The sequence below is a fragment of the Motacilla alba genome, chromosome 13, assembly GCF_015832195.1.
Source record: "Motacilla alba alba isolate MOTALB_02 chromosome 13, Motacilla_alba_V1.0_pri, whole genome shotgun sequence".
Classification (NCBI taxonomy): Eukaryota; Metazoa; Chordata; class Aves; order Passeriformes; family Motacillidae; genus Motacilla; species Motacilla alba.
Genome location: NC_052028.1, coordinates 18,056,680 through 18,082,569, shown reverse-complemented (window position 1 = coordinate 18,082,569; position 25,890 = coordinate 18,056,680). Strand labels below are relative to the sequence as shown.

Genomic DNA, 25,890 nt, shown 5'->3' with positions numbered 1-25,890 from the left:
TCGGGCCCCTGCTGCTCGGCAGGGGCAGTGCCCAGCTGCACCCACAGGGAGCTGGGCTGGGGCAGCAGAGGGGTTTGGGTGGTGTTGGGGCTGGAGGGGGCTGCAGCAACAGGCTGCAGGCAGCACCATGCAGTGCTCGCTGCTACACGTGTCAGGGTGTTGGTGTAGCTTCTCAGGCAAAGGTAACGGTATTGGCAAAACAGCACAATACAAATATTTGTAACCGCTGTTCAGTTTGTCCAAGCAGTCTCTGAGCCTGGCCTGGCCACCACGGGCTGTGACTGCCTGGCAAGAGCTGTGCCTGTCTCGTGTGTGTTGACAGGGACCGTCTCCACATGGCCACATGGCACTGCCTGGGCACGGCTTTGGGGTCATCCTGGCCAGACAGCCTTGGAGGCTGTTTTCTGTGGACTCCTGTTAGTGAAATGCTCCCCTTCCATCAGGCATTGCCTGTTAGAACGAGAGGCACTGTCCTTTAAAGCTTGCAAAGCATGTAAAAAAGTGATTGTTGTTAAAGATTACAAAAATTAAGGGTCAGTTTCAGCTATGCTAAACAAATACACTTTTTCCCCCCCTTCTTTAGTATTTGACCTTGAAATACTTTTTTTTACATGTCTGCAACTCGGGCAGGCAAGCTGTCTCTGCGGAAATCCTTAAGGGGCCAGGCCATAATAGTTGTGCCAGGTTGGGGAAGGCTGTGCTTACAAGCTTTGTGAGGTTCTTCCATTAAGTAATTAAGGCTTTTTCCTGTTGCCTGGTAGAGATTAAACTGAGACTGTGCCTCTGTGTACAGAGGAAGAGGGGAATAAAGAGATGGTTGTAGAAATCTTTAAATTTCTAAATTTTAAAGTTTTTAAATATGCAATGTTCTTTCCATTTATGGACTTCAGTTGTTTTGGGGCTTTTCTGGCCAGCCAGTGGAGAGGTATTTCTGCAGCAGCAGATTTTTCCCTAGTGAGGAGCAGAGCTGGGATTCCAGATAAATACACTTACGGTGTATGAACCTCTGCCTGCCCCAGAGCAAGGCAATGATAGCGATGTGCTGTGCAGGAGACAGGGACAGCTGTCAGCACAGTCTGCCTGGTGCCAGAGAGCAGATGATCAATGGAGAACTTGGAGATGCTCTGGATAGCCTTCCTGGGAATGATGAGTCAAAGGCAGAGAGACGTGGAGTCCCCACCCCACTGTGAAGTCCTATTGCTTGAAAGCCAGCGTGGCTGGGGAAGGGGAGAGCAAGCACACTGTGACATTAACTGTGACAGTAACTGGGGTGCCTTCTGCTGGAGCAGGGAAAGGTGTTGTGAGTAAGCAGGAAAAGGTGACTTTCCCATGACAATGACACTCATTGAGGACACCCATACCCTCTTGCTGATGAGTTAATTCCACTCCAGCCTTACAGCTCCCTGGGCAGAACAGGGTCGCCTTTCCCGGGGCTGTTTCCACAGGCAGGGCGATGCGGAGGGAGATGCAGCGCACGGAGTGGGGCAGCCTGCCCCTCACTCCAGCTCCCTGCGGGGCTGGCAGCCAGCTGGGGAGCAGCCAGCCATGGCACATCTGCCCACCACTGCAGGAGGGACCAGAACATGGAAGACACCAAAGTAAAGCTTGTTTTTAGACACAAACTGCACTCGATGCTGGGACACCCGCTGCAAGCCCCTGCACAGACACATGGGGCAGAGAGGACGTTTAGGATAACGGGAGGCAAAGACTTCAGTACATGTTCACTACATTGCTAAGAATGGGAAAAATGTCAAGGAGGTGAAACCTCAGGCCTGTCAAAGCATTTAAATAAAAGCATCATTCCTGGCATTACCACAGTAGCAATGCTTTGGCCAATCTCAGTCTTGGAAAGACCACACCAGCAGTGCAGTTGTTCCTGAAGACAGTTTCTGCTTAAATCAAGTGTGATTTCAGTGGTAGAGACATTCAAAATACACATTCAAATTCCCCTCTCATTTTGGAAGCCAAACCCCATCAGATTCAGTGAGCTGCAGCAGTTTTAACATTATAGTGAATGTATTTTTCAGGCTAGATGGGTGAAGCATCTGGATTCAGCAGCACCTGGTTGTTACTTCTTGGTGTGCACATCTGTCTGCACACTGGCCACCCACCATGCCAGCCCTGCTGGGTGCATGGAGAGAGCACTAAATGGGCAGGAAACCTTTGCTGCCTCCTCCCAACTAAGGAAGGAGCTCATCTCCAGCCTCCTGTGCTCACCCTCACAGGATGTTTGCAGGAGCTGTCTGTAAGCAAAGGCCACTTTTGTCACAATGCATTGGTGAAGACCCTGCATCTGGGAGCCACCTCTTCCCCCTGGGCAACCAGCCGTGAGCCCATCCATGCGGGAATGCCAAGCTCTGCAGGGCCCTGTGGCACAGCTGTGGCCCTGCTCAGCACACGGCAGCAGCTCCCTGCGAGGTGACACCAAGGGCTGTGGCACCTGCCAGCCAAGCCAAAATGGTGAACACTGTTTTATCCATTGTCTTGTCCCATTTTTGCCCCCAGGAAAGGCAACATGATAGGATCTGAGTCTAGCCAGTGTGGCAGTTGCAAGGCAGTCCCCACAGCCTCTCCCCCATGCTCAGGACCCTCTGGCTGCGGGGGATGAAGCTGAGGGAGTGGGTGCTCCAGCTCTCCTCTGTGCCCTGGGCTACTGGTGGGGTGCCAGCAGCAGAGGACAAGTCCACGGGCTGACATTGTGAAGGTGCATGGGTGGGTGAGCCCCAGTGCCATGAGGAGCCCCTCTGCAGGGGCTGAGCTGCTCTCAGAGGTTGTTGTTCTGATTGTCCTCCCTGTGTGGGCCTCCACTTTTTGTCATGATCCCTTGGATGCTGTCATGGTGGGGTCTTACCCTTGGGGATAGAAAAGGATGATTGAGCTGTGAAGAAAAGCCCAGGCAGCGCCAAGACCCCATAGAAGTACAGCTGCCTTGGAGTCCCCACTGCCTGGCATGAGCTGGCACTCACTCCACAGCTCCTCCAGCCCTGAGTGCCCCAAGCTCCTCCAACACAGGGCCCCCACAGCCCCTCCCGCCCCGGGCCCCCGAAAACTGCCAAAGGCTTTGGCAAGGGCCAGTGCATCTTCTGCTGCCTCTGGATCAAAACTTACTTTTCTCTGTTGAAAACAATGAAGTCCCTCTGGAGCATTTCCAGGTGCTTCTGGAGGTGGCTGGCCTTTCATATTGGAATGGAAAAATAAAAGATATAGGGAATAAATTCACAGTTTACACAGAAAAACATTGCAAAGACAGTTTCAATGACACATGGCAATATGTTTAGGCACACCCTGCAGTGGGGAGAATGGCATTAAGGCTCTCCTCTTGCAGTAAAGCAGTGCATACATATTCTGCCCTTCACCACAGGGAAGATGGAGAGAGTTTTAGGAATAAAGTTGGTCACAATGGAAAAAAAAAATCCTGTTCAGTTTACTGTGGTCTTGCTAGATGGCAGTCATTGAAAAATGAAAGGCCTACCATGCTTGTACCTGTTTGCTCTCACCTGGGATGAATTGCTTTTGCTTGTGTCTTTGTCCTTCTTAGCCAAGCGCTTTTTTTTTTTGTGAAGAGGTTTGGATTCCAGGATCATTTCTTCCAGTTCAAAGGTTGGGTCACAGTTTAGTATACCTTTCTGAAGGGGATAGAGAAGTGGCCTTAAGTGATCAGAGCCTGTCTTAAGGAGTCTTTTAGAATCTGGACTGCATCTGGGAGCTGAATTTCGTAAAAAAATGCATTAATTATAATTGCACAAGCAGCCAAGAGCACTGGCTATACTCCTGGCATACTTTATCAATCCCTTCAGCTACAGGCCATATTCAAGGTGTCACAGTGGCTCCTTTTGTGCTCCTGCTTCTACTCTGCTGCTTTGGAGTGGCAATGAGGATGAGGACAGTGTGCTGGCTGGGTTGTGCCTTTTTGAGAGTAGCAAAGCCCAGTGGAACTGATCTTCAAGCTGTTCAGAATCGTACCCACCACAGAGAAACCCAGCAACAAGGGCGGATGTACAATTAACAAATATTCATAGTTTAGCCCAGCTTCTGCTGAAAACCAGTTGGAGTAGTTGGACTATTCTTCATAACGGTTATGTTACTTATGTGCTGCTTTAATTCAATTTAAAAAGGCCCATAAACACAAATCTAGTGTATGTGCTATTTACTGTTAGCAATGAGCTTGTTGGGGGAAGCATTGCAGGGGGAAACAATTCCCATAAGATGGTGGGTGATCTCCAGGCTGCTGCTGAGTCCATCCTGTGCACTAGGTTTTTGGATGTGGGGAGCTGCATTGCTCAGAGCGTGGGTCAGCACGAGAGGGCTCACAGGCACTGTCCATCCCTGCCTAGTGGGCTGCAACACCAGTTCTGCACCCAGAAATTCCGGGAACATTACAAACAGGGCATGTCAATTTTGGGGCACCCACACTATAGTTTCCCTCCATTACTCTTTGCTACACACTCAGGGAAGAGACAGCTCTGCCTGGGTCTCTCTTTTCCCCTCGTGACACCTGATGCTCAGTGGAAGTTTGTCAGAATGTCCCAGTGCTGGGTGTGAGGAACCTTTACACTCAAATGGCCTTACCATGGGAATGAATTCTGGCATTATTCTTTTCTGGAGAACAGCATCCCAGTTCACATCAGACAGATACGGGAAGGACTGGATGTCCTGCAGCTGAGAAAAACGTTTCTCAGGGTTCAGCTCGAGCAACTGCAGCAAGAGTTAAAGGGAAGAGATGAGACCATCCCCACAGGGCACACATTCTGTGACACATGGTGCCAGAGACAAGGCATCAATGCTGGCATTTGGAGCAGTGCCTCTCCTGCTCTGGCTCAGAGTCCCTTCACCAGGGTATGTGACAGGCTCACAAGCTCTGCCTCTGTTTATTTCCATTTTTACCAATTACTTTTATCCCCATTGTAGGAGCAGGCAATGAGGCAGTACAGTGGCATTAAACAACTTGTCCAATGTTAAAAATAAGCATTTGTTTGGAACGGGGAGTTCCACTCAGCTGTTTGTGTTCTGCTTTTAATACGGGATCAGTAAAACATCCTCTTTTCTCACTCTACTAAAGTAATATTCCTATTCCAGTGGGAAAGTATGCCTTCACACTGCTCATTTTCATAATTTTTTAACATTGCTGTAGGGATTACTTGTGTGGAAGGAAAGGGTTGAAGTGGTCTCTGTTCAAGGATTATACATTGCATAAACTCCTGACGCCTTGCACTCCTAAAACTCAGCAGGAAAACCGGATGATCCAAACCCTTCGGGGAATTTATAGGCAAGGTGACCCGCACAGCCCTGCTCGTGCTGGCATGCAGCCTGTTAGAAGCACTGTCCCCAGAGCCCAGCTCCCTCTGCAGAGCTTGGACTGCAGCCCAGCGCCAGGACAAACATCTGCCTGGGCCCGTAATAAATACAGAACTCCGCGGGATGTTTGAGCCAGAAAGGAGCCACAGTTGGCTTCATATACAATACACATGGCTGGTGAACCAGATGCAAAGGAGCACTGGGAAATTTAAATAATTGCGACATTGTATTATTTATTCACAAGGGAGCCTCCGTGACTTGCGGCCTGCTATGGCCAGGAAGAAACTGCCAGCATAGCAACACATAGGACATCTGCAGCAAATATACCTGTATTACTGTTAGGCTTAATGAAATACTGGCTTCATTGAATTTTCAGCAAATGGAGGCATTCTGCAATTTTCTTCCTGGAAAATACACCATGATTCTGTCTCAGCAAAGAATAGACAGCCTCTTTTCGTTAAAACGTTTGGTAGTATATTTCATTAGAAATTACAGACTACATAGATATATTATTTGGAACAAAAACCAGTTGAAACTACATGAAGTACTACTTCCTTGCCCCTAATTATTTGAAATTAAAAAACTATTTACTGTTTAAAATTTACTGTTTAAAATTAAAAAACTATTTACTGTTTAAAATTTAAAATTTGCTGCCAGTGCTGCTATGCAGGGTGTAAGTGCTCAGCTTTGCTGCCACTGTTAAGCCATAGTCTTGTTTGTTGGAGCTATGGCTTCATTTCAAATGGGATTTCAGCTTCAAAATTATTCCAGTAATGATTTTGAAGCAATTTTTATAACAGCTTTACTGAAAAAAATTGCAGTGGTGCATAAACCACACGGCATCAAAGGATTACAACAGTGTCAGCACTTCTTGCAAATATTTCCATTACTGGAAAAATTGTTTCTTGAGGATGAAAAAAATGTGATTCTTGGACTAAATTTATTGACACACGTATCAATATCTGCTTCTAAGTCAGTTAATTCCAGAGCGCAAAGTTCTAGAGGAAACTCTGGAAGGCAAGGCTGCCCATGTCCTTAGAGAAGCTGCAGCAGCAGCTGTCACCGCTGCCAGCCCGGGACGCAGCGCTGCTCGCTGCCACCACCCCCGTGCAGCCACATCCATCACTCAGCGTGCTCTGAAAGTCACTGACCTGGCCTGACCATTTGCAAGCGCTTCCCACCGTGCAGGGCAGAGGCTGCGAGTGGCAGGAGCACCGGGCACCCCAGCCCCTCACCTTCCTGATCAGCGCCACCATGTCCGGGCGCCACGCGGCCGGGTACGCCACCGCGGCTGTCTGGAACACGCGCGCGATTTCATCCGTGGAAGAGCTGGACCGAATGTGGTATGGCCTCTGTGGAAAACACCACAAGACAAGCATGAATTTATCTGCTTCTCAGACTTCTTGAGAAAGCTGGTTAGAGCACAGAAGCTCCATACAGTCTCACTGTCCAGTTCCCAGCCCCCTGTGGGTCATCTCTCCCTGTGTCACCATGGCTCAGTTGAAAAAACAAAATGTCAGCAAGAACTGCACTAATAACTGGGCATTTAACAGCAGGACAGGCAGGAGAAAACCCCAGTACCCAGAGTTATCAGCCAGTGGGAATTTTCTTGGTCTTTTCAGTGTTTTTATCTTACAAGGCTGTGACACAGAGTGCTGTGGTTAGATCACTCCTGATACGCCCTGTAAAATGTTTTTCGCTCATGCTGGAGACAATGCCAGTGAAAAGAAGACAAATATCCTCCAACAATAAAATCAGCTCAGAAAAGGATGTCCCAGGAAGGGTCATCAGCCTCAGGTGGGCATCAGGACGCAGGGCGACAGTGCCTTTTGTCCTGTGGCCACTGCCAAGTCTCTGGGACAGGTGATCCACTGCAGAGGAGTACACGGTGGAGCACCAGGGACGCCTCCTGCATCAACATGCAGTGTTCAGCCAGTGAGTGACACCGTGACACATGCAGTGTACAGTGCAGGTGAAGTACCTCCCTGTTTATTTTCCATCTACAATTCTGCCAATTTATCTGGAGAGAGAACTTAAAATGACAGAGTGTTTCCATCTCAAAAGTTTTGATTCACAGATCTTTACCGTATTTTGGGGGGAAGAAGGCAGGAGTGTATTAAAAGTACATCTAAAGAATAGTAGCTATAAATAGTGAGATCAGATCAGGTGCAGTGTGCTTGATGTGTGCCAATACTAGATGGACCTCAAGGTCCTCCTTCCCTTCCCTTCCCCCAGGTGGCAGCCACCCAGGTGCCACCATCTTGCCACAGCTGTGCCATCACCTGTGAACACAAGACAGCATTTCCACTCCTGCCTTTAGAAACAGTGCATCAAGTCAAAAACCAGCGTGACGCACAGTCCTGCCATTCATTTAGAATTATAGGTGGAAAACTCAAATATTACGTAAAGATGTTTATGGAGGGTACATTGCTCCAGTTACTCAACAGGTCAGACAGCCACATCTCCTCAAGGTCTGCTGAACTGACCTCTTACAACTGAGACACTCAAATTCAAATGAAAAAAATCTGTTCATTGAAATGTCTTCTGCAAAGACTGATGATAAGAGGTTTTAAAAACCATGTTTTGCATACTCATACTCAAAGAAGCTTCCGAGCCTCACAAGATCTTAAATGTTCCTCTTTAAATTACATTATTTTGTTTAGAATAATGTAATTTTAAAAATTTTGTCCCACTTTTTTACACAACACTTTCAAAACACTCGTGTATTTGTCTATCTACAAAGCTCCCAACCTTGCCCAAGTCAGCAGCAGAGCCCCGATGGCACAGGCAGGGGTTGGGCTTTTCCCATCATTTGCTCCAGCTGCTCAGTCTTGTTACAACAGCAACAAGTTTTTTTTTAAAGTTTTATTTTTCCTTGCAGGATAGAAGCACCAAGTAAAGGATATTGCACCCCAAACTTCAGGAGCTTGTTTGCCTTGCCCCCTTTTATCAACCCAGAGGGCTCAGCTGCGCAGGGACTGCTGCAACAGGCTGCTCTGTATTGCAGCAGCTTCTCTGGGCTCTTAACCATGACCACAAGAACCCTGGTGAAGGTGTGATCCCTGCTTCCCCTGCTGTAGGAAGTCCTAAAGCCCCGAATTCAGCTTGGCCATCTCTGCTATAAAGCATTAACCTTCCCACCAGCATGTCCAAGGGCAGAGCAAGCCAGGCCGTGAGCCACGCACATACCCGGGTTCTGAGCAGCTCGTAGGCAGTGACTCCCAGTGACCACCAGTCCACGGCAAAGGAATAGCTGGTGGGTTTTGTGGAGCTAAACATTTCAGGTGCTGTGAAATACAGGGGGGGGAAAATTTGCTTTGTTGCAATCCCAAGTGGAAATGAGCAACACAGAACCCCTGACCCCTGCCCATCCCCTGCTCCTGCACCAGGGCCACCCAGGAGCCCCACAGTCCTCTCCACGTGAAACTCTCTGTGCTTCTCTGCCCCAAAGCCCAAAAAGAACAAATTCCTTTTACTGACACAGGAGTTGTCTACCACTCACAGTAAATGTGCTCCAGAATAAGCACATTCACTCAACCCAGGCATGAGGTGGCCTAAGCATCGCCTCACCTCCCCTGTGAAGCAGGACACGCACACTCCCCAGCTGCACTGAGGCATTTCTGGGGGGGACTCCTGTCCCCACCCTGCCTCCCCTCTCCAGGGTGCTGCTCACTTCAAATTGTGAATGTTTTGATGTGGATCAGGAAGAAAAGAGTCCCAGCCCTAACCAAAACTGTCTTCACCTGTGTCTCACCCCAGCAGTCCACCCAAGCCCACGAAACAGAGATTCAAGAAGGTGTAAGTGCCATTGGGTCTCACCCATGTAGGGCTTCGTGCCAGCGATGGTGGTGACAGGGCTGTCCTTCGTCAGCACCGTGGCAATATTGAAATCAGTGATGTGCACGTGTCCTGAAAGACAGAGGCTGACCTGTAACAGGCTTGGCTTTATTTCACACAAAAAACAGCTCTGAATCACAAACGTAAAGTAAAATACTCAGTGGAAAGGAGTTTCCAGGTAAAAAAATCCGGTAGGAGAACTGATAGAAAATATTTCAGTTTGCAGGCTGCTTGCAGATGTCTCTTGTTTCAAATATCCACTTATTTTCCCTTTGGGGAAGAAGAAAATACAAGAGTTCTCCAAAAAGTAATTTAGCGATGATTGCTTTGAGTCTTCCTGTATTTTAGGATCAGTTTGGAAAACAAAAATTAACTCTGTGTGTGTCCAAAGCTTTCTTAGCTTTTCTAATTTTGTTGGAAGACAAACCTTTGTTGCCATGGATGAAGAAAAGGAATACTACAAGTCACAGACAAAAGGACACTTTTGTGCCAAGGGTATGTCCCCAGAAAAAACACTCTGAAACCTCTGCAAGAGAGAGTTTAAAAAATCACAGTGAGCAGAGAATAGACTCAAAATTCATCCCGAATTGTAGCGTCATTATAAAAGTTAGTAGGTTGTATCTTCCTGGGCTGAATGCAGCTGCAGAGATCAACAGAGCCTTTTCCTCTTTTTTTCCCTCTTCAGGGCGTGCTGACCCACATCCCCATGGCCATGATGATCCCAGCTCCTCTCAGGAAGCTGTGTCACCCCCGTCTGAGCAGCACAGAGCTCTGGGACAATGGCGATGGGTCACCAAAGCATCCCGCAGCGAGGACTGACCAAAAGCAGTCCCGCATGAGGTGGGAGCCCAGCAGTGCCAGGCGCTGACTCCTCAGGGGGGACAGGGCTCTCCACAGCCTGTGCAGGGGCCACAGCCGGAGCAGGGCAGAGCAGGGCAGGACAGGGCTCCAGCGTCTGGAGGCAAAGCCGCTCTGCTGCCATCTCCTAAATAAATAATCAACCAGTGCTCTGAAATTAGAGGTCATATGCAAACAGATCGAGCCTGGGCTCGGTGCTGCCAGGCAACCTTGGCCACACACACCCTGTCACAGAGCCAGGCAGGGCCTCCCTCGGGAGCTGCAGCACCTCTGCCACAGCCTCTGAAGGCAGAACAAATGCAGGTATGCCTCCTCCCTGCACTGGCTTTTCAAGCACCTTGCTCTAGCTGCTAATGAAGATTTCTCACAACAATACAGTCACTTGGATTTAAAAAAAAAAAAGACCTAACAAAATGTTTCTCTTTACAAACTAATAAATGTCAGACAACTCTTCACTGTGAGACCCTTGCCAGGAAAAAAATGTGACTGAAGAGCCATGCAAGAATATAGTCAAGAGTTTTGCCTGTGAAAAACTATAGAAAAACTGATAGCAGCATTCAAAACATACCAAGCCCCTAATCCTCGTCAGAGCTCCCCCCCCCATGCCAAATGCTCAAGGAAAAAGAAAATACATGACCGAGGCTTATCCATTGCACCATAATTAATTCTGTTTGTGCACAAACCCTGCAGTGACACAAGCATTGCCCTTCAAATGATGCATTTTGAGTAAGTTTTAAACAAGAACCAAGAAAATGCTAAAATCAGGTGTGCTGGGCTACTGACCCCAAGCAGCAGCAAACATATGGTCCCTGCCAGTGTCTTGTAGGGACACCATCAAGTCAGTGAGCCAGGAGGGGTTGGCTAAAACACCAAGGCAACCCCAGAAACACCGCAGCATCACGGGGGGCCCAGTGCCTGAAGGTACAAGACACTGCTGCTCAAAAAGCAAGAGACAGCAAGGGGAGCACAAAAGGATGGGCTGATCCTGCTCCCAGCTGGGCTGAGTGGGAGAGTCCAACACCAAACAATGGCCCCAGCAAGCACTGGGGGTGCAGCTTGTCTCCTGTCTCGACTGCTGCTGAAGGTGTGCGGGACCGCGGAGCGCCTGCACTCACCGTGCTCATCCAGCAAAATGTTGTCGGGCTTGATATCCCTGAGAAACAAAGCAGAGAGGGAGAGACAGCCATTAGCCTGGAGAAGTGACAGGAAACACGGCTGCTGGCACCCCAGGAAAGCCAGGCTCTGGCACACTGGCAGAGACACTGCACCCTCAGAGCCTGGGGCTCCTCAGCGCTGATGTTCCCTTTGGTTCGGGCACTGGAGGGTGACTAATCCATCAGCACCAGCAGCAGAGAGGATGCTGCCAGGCTGCAGGGGTTTGGGTGAGCAGCACTCAGCTAAGCCCACCCACAGTTATGTTACTCAGTCTTTTTGTCATTTTCCTCCTGTTACTCTTCAATCTATTTCAATACTGTATGAGAAGGGGTCCCCAGTACAAATTAAAGTATTTTAACATCTTTGTTCTAGATACAAATGGGGTACCCACAGGCTTTATTCCTAAGTAAAAGAACCTCACAAAACAATACCTATAGCAATGCTGCAGGGAAACACTAACTGAGGGGAGAAAGCGTACACCTGACACTCTGACACAGCCCCGGTGTCCACCTGAGTGACTTTACAAGCCATTACCCGGCTTTAATGAGCTCATTACACCAGTCCCCATTGAGCACCTGGCCAGCTGATGCTCCAGAGAAAAGGTCCCAGCCAGGAGGCAGGCAGCAGGTGCAGTGACCCTGTGCCAGCTGGTGCTCCCCCCCGGACCCAGGAGTTCCAAGTGAAGAAATTAACATGTTTAGGATTTTATCTTTAAAAATTCAATCATTAGGATACAGTTTGAGTTCTCCAAGCCACCTGGAATCAAAGCCCCACAATATATCTAATTATCATCTAATAGCTTACAGTTAGCTTACAGTCTTCTGGCATCTTGTTACCCAAACAACTTCCAGTGGGTTATAAACACTGGTTCCCTTCCTGGTGCCATCCCATCATACAGGTGAGTAGAGGGACAGGCATCATTAGCAGAGCACAGGGCAGTGTCAAGTAAGCAGCTGGTTTTCCCCCTAAGCACAGTGGAACTGTTTCTTTTTTTTTTTTTTTTTTTGATTTTGTTTTGTTTTGGTTTTTTTTTTTTGTTTTGTTTTTTGTTAAAGCTATTACTTTTTAATTTCTAGTGTGGCTGTTTCTGATCGCCCTCAGTCTGGCATACAGCCTCTGAAATTACACCAGCACAGTAAGATCATTCTCAGGATGCAAATGAGTACCAGAGATAATTCTGGTTATTGTTCATTTGTATATTTCTTTCTAATAAGCTGCTTATATAATTTCCTAACCTAAAAGATATTAGTATTTCCCATTCTTTTACACTGAGGTGAAAAATGTGTCTGGTGTCTCTGCGCAGCTTTGTTCAGCCAAACAAAACCATTGCTTCCCTGTCTCCTGATGTTCCCAATTACAGCTGTTGCAGTGTAATTGCCTCAGCTGAATCACTTTATCAATCAAACACTATCCCACTGGGTTACAGTGCTAATTAAACAACTTGCATTACAGTGTTAATTAAATAACCTGCAAATTTTACAGCCTGCCATACAAGTTTTGTTGTACTTGATTTACCATAAACACATGCAGCTGTGTGAAAAGCACACTGCAACCTCACCTGCAGTTTCTCCCACTCCTGTTCACACTGGGGCAAAGATCCACGCACGTAAAGCACAAAAGAAGCAGAATGAAAGAGGAGACCCTGAGGAGGCAGGAGCTGTCCCCGGGCCTGGCCCCAGTGCAGCAGAGCAGAACCACCCTGAGCTCTTGTGGCTGCAGGGACAGGCAAGGGTCATTCCCACCTGGGCCATGGCAGCTGGACACTGTGGACAGGAGCAGGCACTCGCCCTCACCAGCTCCTCAGTGTGTGCCTTCCCCACTAACCACCAGGACCATTTCAATTTTACGCTTTCCACGCTTAATTCTGCACAAGAATGCTCATCTGGAGTGGTATTTCTAAATGAAGTGACCTTCTCCCTGCGATTGCTGGCCCTTGTAGACCCTCTCTGATCATCCTCCCTGACAGCGGCTAACTTGGCCAAACTCTTGGGCCCCTGAGCTTTGCGCTGCCCACGACACCAGCAGAAGAGCCGTGTGTCTATCCATCCACAGCCAAACCCTGCTTCCCAGCCAGGGGAAACCTCTGCCTCCTCTGCTGTTCTGCAGGTCTTCAAAGCAATGGGAAGAGCTCATGCGTTTTTTCCACTGGCCATGAGAAATCGTGGTAGCCAAAAAGAAACTCTCAGCACTTCTAAAAAGAGATGGACCTCATACAGGAAAACGTTGTTTGGGCCCAGTCCTTGTATTTGGGTGCAATACAGAGGGGAGCAAAGGGAGACACCTTCAAGCATGAGCACAGGAGTTCTGAGTGCTGACACGTACTCTCCCTGGATGAGGATGGACATTAATGAGTTACAGCTAATTAAAACCTATCAGAAACAAATTTTTGCAGGATCAGTGGGCAATCAAATATGGTATTTCACAGCCACCCTAGAGGGACAAATGAGATGTCTCTGCTGTATATGAAATACTTTTCTGGGGGAAGCCTTGTGTTTCACATAAAAGCAAATACACATGGGAGAATACACTGTTTATCACTTAAGTTTCTATTTGTTGTTTCACATCAAGGAGGAACAAGCCTGTCTGTGGCCTGGCTGACCTGTGGATGATGTGCCTGCTCTGCAAGTAGTCAAGGGCCAGCACCAGCTCACAGATGAAGAGTTTCACGGTTCCCTCTTGGAACCGCACATTTTGTTGGAGATGGTAGCGCAGGTCCCCTCCCAGCAGCAGGTCAACCACCATGAACATATCCTCTTCATCCTGGAATGAGTACCTGAAACAGCACACACAAGGTTCAAGGACAGTAGCATTGAGAAATGACAGGTAATAGAGGAACATGTGGTACCTCTGGGAATACTCATAGTTTCTTGGAAATTTTCACTCCAAATTTCACGACCTTCCATGCTCTGTTTCCCACTATCGTCACGCTTGTGACAACAATAATTCAGTCTCAGGTCCGTAACAGAGTCAGAGCAGATTGTATGAACAACTCAGGATGGGCATTCTGCCTTCTCCGAGCCCCACGAGGAAGTGAGCACAGGAGCAGGGCAGAGGAGCCCGGAGCTGCAGCCCTGGGCAGAGCCCAGCCCTGCGGGTGCCTCTGTCAGTCACCGCTCTGCCTGCCTGTGACCTGTGTGCCCAGCACAACGGGGGTGCAGCCGGGCTCTGCTGCTCCTCTGTGAGTGAGCTCGTGTGATGGACTGTGTCTCTCTGAGAGGGGCTGACAGCCAGCTACGAGCCCTTTTCCCATGGACTTTTCCTCATCAACGCTCTGACTGCTTGATGTGCCGAGCAGCACCACGAGCCAGACCACTGCTCCACGCAAAGCTGGTGGCTGTGCATCACCCAGAGTGCAAGAGAGACACGGGAATGCTGAAGGCATCCTGAAGCCAGGGATGGCACGGCAAGAACAGAAGCAGGGACACTGGGGTGGTTTGCTCTGCACAGATCTCTACATAGACACACTGGTCAGCTTTCAGCTGCTGGGTGAGCTTTGCCTGCAGCTTTGTGTTCAGATGGGAAAGACAAGCTTGGAGACATTGTATGGGAGGTGTAGCTGGACCTTTGCCATCCATACTCCAATAAGAACCACTCTAAATGGCAACAGCAGCAAAATACCCAGAGTTCACTGAACTGCACTCAGGTTACAGGAGATCTTAAAAAGGAAGATTTATTCAAAGATTTTTGATCTTCAGTGTGGTTTAGACTAGTTTGTGTGTGTGTGTGTGTGTGTGTGTGTGTGTGTGTGTGTGTTTAGCATTGATAATTTCTGCTTTATTCTAAAAATAAATCAAATTTCCAATAAATGTAATTTCCCACAACCCTAGAGGAATACTGAAACTACAGGATATTGGCCACTTTATCATGCAATGTAAGAGCTCAGACCCCTTGGAATGTTACTGGTGTCCTCATAAAATTAGGAAGAAAGAAATGTCAGGGGACAGCCAGCAAAGAGCCCTGCCTGGCCATCAATCCCATGCTGCCAGAAGTTGCTGGTGATTGCAAAGATCACCAGGTGATCTTTAAATACAGGTGGGGTTATGGTGATAGCCAGTACCTGCCTGGGGAACACTGCAAAAGGACACATGAATAAACTCCCTTGTGCTGTCTGAGGGGACAATGGAGATAACTGCTGAACTAAACAGGATTATTCCCCTGAAACAAGAGCCCCAGTCAGTGGAACACACTGGTTGCTCCCAAGACAGGCATGAAGCAGATGAGGAGAGTCTGATCTCAAAAGTGTCAGTAATTGACTCAACCAGTGAGCCAAGGCACCACCTCTTACCATAAATTAACCAAGAAAGGGTGTTCCAGGCCCTGCATAATCTGCAGCTCCTTGAAAACGTTTCTCACTTCATTCCGCTCCACACACCTCTGTTTGTTCATGTATTTCATGGCGTACATCTTCTTGGTGTCAGTCTTTTGCACCACACAGACCTAAGGGACGATCAGGGGATAAAACAGAGATCATTTGTCAGCAAATTTGGGCAGGTTAGAACCCAGTGACATGAGTGTTTTCCAGCAGCTCTGGCAGTGCTGACACTGCCAGGGCACAACTCCATCCACCAATGCTGCAACACTGGACACTGCCGGGGAATTTCTTGGGAATTTCACCCAAAGAGAAAGGATTTGAGGAAGATAAGAGGAATAAATTTATCATCACATGGGAGACAGGGAATCACAGAGAGGGCAACATTTTATTTAATGCCATTCAGTAACCATCATGTCCATTCCTCCCACACCAGTTCCTGCTGGGAAGAGCCCCCTCCACCACAGAACTCCAGGTCAAACACTGGGACCAGCACCTGATCCTCACCTTCCTGAGAAGTGTTACTCAGCTCACAGGTAATCTTGGGCTTTGTTTAAGGGGTACTGGGCTTTGATTTGTGGCTACAGAATGGATAAGGATTTGGGCTCTGATTCCTTTCTGATTACCAGGAATTGAAGGTCAAGGCTCACTGATAGTGCGTGGGCTTTGGTTCTGTACTCTCATGTGAGCCTCCAACTCATCTATTTCCACTCAGTTACATCTCCAGCTGCCCACATGGTGATTAGATTCCAAAACACTCACTTTTCCAAAGCTGCCCTTCCCAATAGCTCGCAAAATCTCAAAATGGTCGAAGGTAACTGCAAGAAAGAGCAACATTCCAATATTAAATGGCTGAGCAAACATTTGACATTATTATGTTATTTCTACCTTTTATCCCTATGAGCTGAGAAAAATAAGAGATACCCCAGAAATGTTCTGTTCCTTTTGAAGATTTGGATGTTGTTTAAACTCGGTGTGTTTAACAGGGCTTTTTTTTCTCTATGTTTCAGCCTCAAGGGCAAGTTCCTTAGGTCAGCCTCTGTCAATGGCAGATCAGGCAGGAAATCACCAAGTGAACGTTCTCACTCTGCCCTCCTGCACTCTGTTAGAGTGGGGAGAACATCTGGCTGCCATCCCCCAGGACACTTCCCACACCCTTCTGCCCAGGAGCAGCACAAACAAAACCTGGCTTCTTGTATGGTCTCATCACGACTACACTGGGAATAAGATCACCTCCTAGCCTTGAATCTTCTGTCTGGTCATTATATTTTTATTTCACTTCCTAATTATCCACAACTGTCTGCTCAGAGGAAATGCTGAGAGAAAAATAATCCTGTCACCCTACTTCAGCTGAAGGTAAACAGAGCCCTTCAAGAAGTTCAAACAGAAACTGTGGTGCCACAGAAAATAGTGAAATTATAGCAACAGCAATTTGGAAAAATATGTAAGAATTGTTAGGACTGGCACTGGAGCACACACAGTCCATGCTGCTCCACCGACCCTCACGGGTCCCAAAGGAAAAGTCTCCCTGAGGCACAGCTGCAGAGATGGGATTGGTGCCCACCACCTGCTGCCTGGGGAGGGGCCTGCCTGTGCCGTGGAGCACTGTGTTGTTTCCTACTGTACCTAGAAGCTCTTAATTAATTACAATTTTAATTGAAATCAGAATGAGGACAAGATTGTGACTTCTAAGGTGATATAGCCTCTGGTTACCAATTTGCAAGATAATAGAAAATTCTCTAGGGGACATCTCTGTGTCAGCTGGGTTTCTCCCCTCAGTATATTAAAACATGACTTATTAGAGAAAAAAATGCAGTACCACCTTTTAAATTTGTGCAGGGCCATGGAAACAGAACTGAGGGAGTCTGCACACTGTGTCAGCATGCAAGAGTGGCCCTGAGCCCACTGAAACCCAGCAAACTGACAGCAAACCCCCGACACAGTCAGGACAGGGCCTTTCCTGGCATTGTGTCTCTCAGTCACAGAAGCTGGTGCTGTATGAACACTGAACCCAGAGAGAGACCCAGCAGAGACCAGCCACTCCCAGGAAAACCCCACAGCCACAGCTCACCACCCTGAGGAAGGTGGTCAGGAACAGAACTGCTCATTAACCCGAGCAAGCATGAGTGGTTGCTTATGAGAAATGCCAATACTGAGCATTTAGATGCAGCAGGAATAAAATCTTCAGGGAAACTTCACACCACAGATTTCTTCTGCACTACAGAAATAGAAAAAATATGAAAACCAAAGAAAAACTGTAAGCAGTGGCATTAATTATTTGGAAAGTGAAGCTGGTTTTGCTGAGCAGCTGCAGACTGGCAGCAACACCACACAGCACAATGGAACAGCAGCTGATATCCAGCTCTTCATGTGTTTTACATTTATTACTATATATTTGTGTTTATCTACATATGCATATTGTTGTTGTACCTAGGTGAAAAGCCCATATGGCAGTCAGCAAGCTGACTCATGCAACAGCAAATATATTTATGGAGCAATCTTTTAATGACTGTCTCTGTAATCTTGGCAGCACAGGGACCCTGGCCTCCAATACTGCTCCCAGCAGTAGTTTTCCAGCTCCTTTTCCAGCCAACCCAACCTGCAGGCTTGGCCTCCCAGTGCCTGCAGGCAGTCCTGCCCAGCTGGGCAGGAACACCCATGGGAACATCCATCCCTCCAGCCACCTTCCCACCATACTTCTACCAGTCCTCCCTGCACCAGGACCTCCAGAATGGACCTCTCCAGCCTCCAGAGCAGCAGCATTTTGTCCCTGCCTTCGAGGTGCCTGGCAGTGTCCCAGGGACTCCTCAACACCAAAGCCCTGCTGTCAGTTTTGATTTCAGAGCTGCTGGGAGAGGAGGCACAAGGGACCCCAACACCAGACTGCAGCTCTGCCGGGACCACGGGCACCCTGCTGCTGCTGCTGCTGCCCTCCACACGCCTCGGCTGGCCTGGGACACCCGGGCACTGGCAGCCTCAGCCCCAGCGGGCTGGCACCCTCACAGTCTGCACTGGAGAACTCCACAGCAGGAAAAGCTCTTACCATCCTCATTCCCATCAAAGGCTGGTGACTTGCTGGAGGTGTTTGCCCCCATGGTGTGCTCAGCCCAGGCTCAGCACTCTCCAGTCCTCTGGGTTCTGCTCCCACGCTCGAAGCCTCTGGTACAGCTCTGCTGTGGGTCAGTCCTGCCAGACCTTGGCAATGTCCTGCTGACGCATCCTGCAGAAGGCAGGAACCGAAAGTTCATCATGTACAGCTTGCAAATGTCTCACTGGAGGTTCTCTGCTCTGAGGACAAGACTGACTGTCAGGGAAAAGCACATTGCAATGGATCTCACTAGAGAAACCAGTAGCACCATGACCTTGTGACCCACAGCAGGACTGCTCCCACCACAGGAAGGGTAGGAACAGACCAGCAGACCCAAAGATCCAAGGATCTGGCTCATGTTTTCTGCATCATCCAGCATGTATTTAGTAGCTTCAGGGGTGACTAATTGTAGTGAGACCAATATCAAAATAAATGGACATACTGACTTGGCTAGATAAAACCAAAAGGCACTTTTGACTACTGAGGTCGTGTGGAAGAGTAAAAGCTACAGAAGAAGAAATTCACAGTGTCAACCTTTTGATTTAAGCAGTTACACAAGTCTTTCATTTGGGAAAAACTCATGCTATTCTGGTATTTCTAATGAAAAGATTCCATGTAAAAATCAATGTATAGTTTATTGCCAGCTGGGGGGTGATAAACTCAGGTTCTTCAGATTTTTTTTATATGAACTATTAACAGAACAGCAAATATGATTTCTGGCTTAATGCTGGCTGCAGTGATTGGATTTCCTCTCCCACTGCAAAGGGACAGGTCTGTTCATTAGCAGGGAGCACAGGAATTTTCCAATCTTTCCTGACATCTTTGTAGACTTTATTGACACTTGAGAGAGCTTGAACCCTCTCTGTAAATTACAGCAGCCACTATATTTTTTAAGCATTCACATGCAATGGACCTTTATGTGCTTGTTTTTGATACTGACATCCCTGTGACAAACAACTTTATTCCTTGTTGCAAGTACAAAGCCTTAAAAGAACAAAGTGAGGGAGTACCAATGTGGCAAGATCTGGACTGGGTCCAGCCCAGAGCATTCTCCAGGGCAGCCATATGTTCACTGAACATTTCCTCAGATTTACACTTTGGAAATGCCTATTAACTAACTTCACTTCTTTAAATTAACAAAATTATGGTACTGAAGCAGAAAAGCGTCTAGGAGAGATGTTGGAGAAAAGAGAATTACTGGGAAGTGGGTCTGTCATGGAATACAATGAGTTACTCCACCAGCATATGCAGCTCCTTTTCTCAAGCTAACCAAAACAAAATCTTAATTTCCTATCTCAGAACTGAAACAAGATCCAGCAAGAAAACAAATGAAGCAGAAAATGTTTACAATTCCCATCAGTGCTTCTGGCAGGAATAGATCGAGCCTTCAGTCTCAAACAAACCCACAGCAGTAACTCTTTCTGAGCCCCAAAACTTACTCTTCAGAATAAAAATAGACCTTCAGGTGCAACAGCCATAAATCAGGCTCCCATATCACAAGTTCCCAAGGAAACTTCCTTGCACAGCAGTTTGGAGCCAAGTTCATTTTTGAAAATACATCAATACATACAAGCTCTGAGGAAGGAGTGCAGATATTCCTTGAAGTTAAGCTAGCCTGAGTAAAAATTACAAGGATTTGCACGTTTACGAAGTGTAGCTGGGGGATGGAAATGATAAATCTTTTACTGTTACACGCTGCAAAGTCACAAAACTATTAAAATAATTACTTTTCCTCGGGCCAAATTTACCAGTGCTTCCACGCTAGCACCATGCTCAGTCGGAGCCTGGTTCCCCCGGCAGCTCCTCCCGCAGCGCTCCGGGGCTCCTGTCACCGCGGGGTGTCCCAGGCGCTGCCGGCCACCGCGGCCCCAGCCCGGGGCCGCAGCACACCCGCACACGGCCGAGCACGCCCCAGCCGCGGCAGAGGAACGGAAACCCCCAGCGAAACTGAGGCAGGCAGCCCGCGGCGGGGCTTGCACTCGCACGGCGAGCTCGGAGGGGACCGGGGCGCAGGGACGGAGGGAAGCGCGGCAGGCTCAGCCCGAGGATGGGCACCAGTGGAGTCATCCCTGCTGGGGACTGCCGAAGCCCCCGAAGGGGACGGCTACCTCCAAGGTTCACAGACAATTCCTCTCAGCACTCTGCGCTGCCCGAGCACTGCTCCGCCGAGGAGCTGGGACTGGGGGGTGGCACAGCCCCGAGGGACATCACCCTGAGCTTTGGTCTCAGAGGAACTAAGGATGGCCCTGAACCGCCCGCAGCCCCACGGCGCTCGGGAAGGACAGGGGAGCTGCCCTGAGTTTCAGCACCGCTGCACTGGCCGTCTCCTGCGGAGCTACGGGCGTCTCTGCGGTTCTCCCCGCCGCAGCCGGGTCTCCGGCGGCGCGACCCCAGCCCAAACGCGCTGCGGGCAGCGGCGGAGCTGCCGCCGGCGAACCCCGCCGCCCCGAGCCGCCGCCAGCAGCGAGCGATGTCCCCCTCTGCCCCCCGCCCAGCCCGCCACGGGCGCGGCGGAGCGGACCCCGCTCGGGCAGCGGCCCCGGGGGATCCTACCTGGGCAGCGGAGCGGACCCGCTCGGGCAGCAGCCCCGGGGGATCCTACCTGGGCAGCGGAGCGCGGGCAGCGAGCAGCCGCCGGCCCGGGCGCTCCAGCCCGCGGGAGGAGAGCGGCCGGGGCGGCGGAGCCCGGGAAGCGGCCGGGCCGGGCCCCGGTGGCGGCGGGAGGAGCCTGCGGCACCGCGAGCGGCGCTCGGACACGCCGCCGCAGCCGGGAAGGTGTCCCTGTCCCCGCCAGGAGGGTGTCCCTGTCCCTGTCCCCGCCCTGCGGCGAGGAACGACAGTCCCTCTGCTGACCGCGCCGCCCGAGCCCCTCTGCGCCCCTCGCTGCGGGGCAATCCTTCCTCTCCCGGGAGCCTCGTGCCTTGCCCTGCGCTGCGCTCGGGAAGGGGGATGCGGGCTCTGCCTTCCGTGCCCGGGGGCATCCAGTGCCCCCAGCCGCCTCGGGGGCAGCTCACGCAGGGCGCTCCCGTCGGAGCCTCGGTCACTCCGACCTTGGCAAGCCCGGGTGCCGGGGTCACGCTGCCTCCCCTGCCCGTTCGCATTCCCCCTGAAAGGATCCCCTAAGAAGAGAGACACCACATTTCCCACCCCATTGTCCACACTCTTCGGACGCTGGCTTTTCTCCTCGCATTCCTGAGCGCCAGGAGCAGGCTCAGGCTCCCAGGGCTCTAAGGAAGAGCAGTCCTTGCCCCAGGGCACACAGGAGTCAGAGCAGTTACCCAGTTTTAACCATTTCATGCATTACTTAGAGAAGAACCAATAAGCCCAAACACAGCTGGGACTCTCCTAAACTATCTAAACCAATTCAGATCGTCTGAAATACAGACCCATGGGCTGCAGAGGGAGAAAGAGGCTGGATTCCTGCAGAGCCGGGTTAGGCCAGGGGACATCTGTCCTCAGGACCCAGCTCTGAGGTGGGGACACGTACAGGGCCTCTGGGGGCAGGTGAGCTCCGCGTGAGGACACCAGCTCCTGTCCTGGGAGATGACCTGCACAGCCTTACAGCAAGGATGGGGATCCAGCAGTTACCCCACAGAAATCGAGTAATAAAGTGGTTTAAAGTAAACCATTTGCGGTGGGTAGGATAAGGTGTTCATGCTGCAGGGATTTGTTGGTGATTTATCTACAGCTCCAGCATTAGGAGATGCCCAAGATTTCCTTCCCAGCTCAAGACCAAACTCTGCCTTTCAGAGGATCCACCTGTGGTTTTCTGCCTGTCCAAAGCAGCTTTTCCTGAATAGACTAAAATTTGCTGGATGGAGAATCCTTTCTATTTGACTTTCACATGAGTGACTTACATGAAGCTTGAAAATTTTTACCTTAAGTAATTAAAATTCTTTTCTAAACATTATTATTCAGATTTTATTTCCAACAAAAACTATAATCCAGGATAAACCCAGTAAAACTAGCAGAATTAGTAGTGGAAATATTACAAAAGTAGTAGTCCAGAGTTGTTCTCTGCAGAGTACGTCATCTGAAGAGTTTCAGGATCTTGTATGTTGGCAGAAACAAAATACTAAAGCCTAACTATTGAGTAGGCCAAAGAAACAGCAAATGAGAGGACAGAAGGCAGATCTGCAACAGCTCCTGAGAAACAGCCAACTCTGTTCCCCACTGGGCAATGGGAGAACACCATTCTGCTTGGTGCATCAGAGGGATTATTTTCCATGGGAAACAGAGAGTCTCCTGTCCCAGAGCTGGGGCTTTGGTCTGCAATATAAAGAGGGCACACTTAGAAAAAAAAATCAGTTAAACATGTCCCCCAGTTTTCTCAAGAAATGGAGCTTTGCTACTGTGGCAGCTCAGAAACAGGAGGGATGTCCCAAGCTGGGGAATTTTTTCACTCGTACTAGAAAAAGAAAACTAGAAAAGGAGTCTGAAAGTCACCTGTCACTCACAACAGCCACCGCCAGCTTTCCGGGCTTGAGAGATGGGAGCGCCGCCGTGGATCTCTGGTGCCTTCTAATGGACAGAGGCACGGCTTATCCCTCCCCTCCAAGAGGCTCCTGCCACCAGCCCATGCACTCCCCCAGCACATAAACCCCACCTCTCCCCCGGCCTGGGCATGCCAGGCAAACCCCCGGGCCCTGCACAGGTCAGAGGGGGCAAAGCCCCTAATGACTGCCCCTGAATTAAAAAATAATTTTCAAAAGTTATATTCACCTGTACAATTTTAACTATTCATCTAACTATACTTTTGGTTCAACTATCAAACTAATTTTTATCAATGGCTTGCAAAAACAGAGAAGTTTTGCTATACTTATTCTATGTTATTATCTGGAACCATAAGTCTTTAAAGAAGTGAAATTGTACTGAGCAGCCATAACTCAGGTGTAATCTTCCAACAAGCTTTAATGTTATGGTATGCCTGTAATGTGTTAGATTTCAATACCCATTGCTGGCATCTCCTGTGATTAAAGTGGGCTTACCTTCCCACACTGCCCAAGCTTCTTCTGGATGAGAATTGTCTCGTATGCTTTGCAGGTAGCTGCCAGTCCCAAAGTGTAGGTATTGATATACCTACCTAAGCAAGGTTAAAACTCACTGCAGGACCACCCAGGGTCCCCTCCTGCAGCAGGGGCTCTCCCATGATCAGAGATTGTTTTCTGGATGGGCAAATCTGTCCCTGGTGCCTCATCCCACCCACAGCTTCCCCAGCCCCTGACTCAGCACAGATGATGGCTCCTGCACCCACTGTGATATATGCTGTGAGGTGGCTGCTTCTGAAAACAGCTTGGACATCCTTTTCTCAATGCAAACCACAGTGTTCCAGAACCTGCATTTTTAAACACACCAGTCCCAGCAAGATTTCTGTAGAGTCTGAGCTCCATTTCAGAGAACACACTGAGGAATGTCTTTTCCAGGCTGCAGGATGTGAAACACTAGGATTCCTCAGCTAGAGGTCACTAGAATTTAAGGCAGGACAGGTCTTCAGAATCCGAAGTGACAGCTCTCCTCCAGCAAGCTGGGTTGTTAACAGAGAATAACAACTTTTCATTGCAGAGAAATGGAACTCATTAGTTAGCACTGGCTCGTTGTCACACAGGGTGTCAATAGGTGGCTGGAATGTAAAAGCCTTCCTCCTGCTCCTTTTCACTGGTATGTATCATAATCTCTCCCACTGGGACAGCATTCCTGTGTCCATCATCCACTCCCATCAGCATTCCAGGCTTGTCGTGTGCACCTCAAACAGATGGTCTTCCCCAGCATTTGGACTTGTTCGGTCCCAGGGCTGGATGCAGCACAGAGAAAACTCATCAATATCCATGGGCAGCCTTTCCCCAGGCAGATCTGATTTTTAAAAGATTTCTTCAAATTCTTAGAGTAAAAAGGCTTTTAGTTTGCATAGGCAAGAGAGAGACCAAGCTTGCAGGCAAGATTTTCCTACACATCAATATCATAGACATGTACTTCATTAGTGAAGTTCCGTCCTGAAAGCAAGAACTGGTGTGCCAAGAAAGAACTCCAAAAATTACAGGGGAGGTCTGCACGGTCTGGAGAGAAATTTCACAAATTAAGTTAGCAATAAACCTTAAAAACCACAACACCTTTCTTTAAATCACTCATCTCTGTTGTGATGCACTGTATAGGTATTTAGATGTTCTGCACTGGGTGTTGTGTTATACAAATGTTTCCCCCCTTTTCTCAAATGGTGCGTCCCTCAGATACACCTGAGGCTTGTACCTGTGGTCTTGTCCTTTGAAACCCCTCCCTTTTCCCTCCCCACTGGTGTGGCCTTCCGTCCCCGCCTCCCATTCCGCGGGTATAAATGTCCCTTAAGTTGGGCGTTCCCTCTCTCTCCTTCACCTGGAAACCCTACGATGCAGATGTCCCCTTCCAGCTAATAAACAGGACATCAGAACCACGTGGAGAGAGAGCGCTTCTCGTCCTTTACTTCGTCTATGTAGGATCCGTGCGGGCATAAATCCCAAGCTAGCCGGGGGGATTTACAGCCCAAAACCCACGGGTTCCTTCACATCTCCAACATTTGAAAAGAGGGCTCAGTTACCACAGCCTTTTCCCAGCCTCGTGTCTGCAACAGTGCAGTGTTTGTGCCCTGGAAGTCTAGGAGGGCTGAGAAAGCCTGTCTGCTACTGTCAGCACTTCCAGGGCAAGCAGGAATAAGCCATCCCTGGTGTCAGTGTGAGAACCACAGTGGTGAGGACAGGAACAATCCCGTCAGAGACTGTTGGGCAAAAAACAGATTGATCAGCAATGTTTATGAGAGTGAAGATGTGAGACAGAACCCTGCAAACTGCCCAGATGTTAGACTCACTGTCAGTCTTATCAAAGCTTCTGCCCAAGCTGCAGGAAGCACCACAGAGCCTCTGGAAAATGGCCACCTCCTCATTTCCTAGGTGCAGCATTTAATGCTCACCCTCCCCCTTTCATACCCTTAAAGCTCCATGTTTTCCTTGTATTTGGCTTGAATAATGCAATAAAGCTCACTCTTGACTCTGTGCCTATTGTGTATTCCAGATGATTACATTGCTTTTGATAGATACCTGTATTAATATACAAAAGCCTAAATAAAATCAGACAGAAATCTCACAAAGACATCCAGTTAGGCTGCAGCATGGTCCATATAGCTTGGTCATATTCCCTACTGGACACTGTGTCCCAACCCCATGTTTTCCTTTTCTTTTGTAGAGAAGCAACAAGTCTGTGTCCCCATGGCATGACCCCAGACTGGGCCCAGTATCACACCTGCCAACTGTGAAATTCCTACATTTTCTGTCACACGTTTCACCTGTTAGCTGAGATGAAATTTACTGGTCCTCGTGGCTCC

The 25,890-nt window shown here is 49.0% G+C and overlaps 1 protein-coding gene across 8 annotated transcripts; it reads right to left on the bottom strand.

The window, feature by feature from the left end:
- Window positions 1–120: 120 nt before the first annotated feature.
- On the bottom strand, window positions 121–21,695 carry STK32A (serine/threonine kinase 32A). Of its 8 annotated transcripts, none has more exons than XM_038150296.1 (13): window positions 21,096–21,695; window positions 18,498–18,674; window positions 16,217–16,272; window positions 15,431–15,582; window positions 13,745–13,918; window positions 11,106–11,143; window positions 9,115–9,204; window positions 8,485–8,582; window positions 6,447–6,647; window positions 4,570–4,695; window positions 3,498–3,626; window positions 3,109–3,173; window positions 121–2,852 (listed from the first exon to the last, which is right to left on the bottom strand). In XM_038150296.1, exons 2-13 carry the CDS (start codon window positions 18,547–18,549, stop codon window positions 2,765–2,767), a joined length of 1,269 nt encoding a protein of 422 aa, XP_038006224.1. In that variant the 5' UTR covers window positions 18,550–18,674; window positions 21,096–21,695; the 3' UTR covers window positions 121–2,764. The 8 variants fall into 8 exon arrangements, with proteins under 8 accessions (XP_038006224.1, XP_038006228.1, XP_038006229.1 ...); XM_038150300.1 differs by having other exon boundaries at window positions 6,531–6,647; XM_038150301.1 differs by having other exon boundaries at window positions 4,570–4,659; window positions 6,531–6,647.
- Between the last annotated feature and the right edge of the window lie 4,195 nt (window positions 21,696–25,890).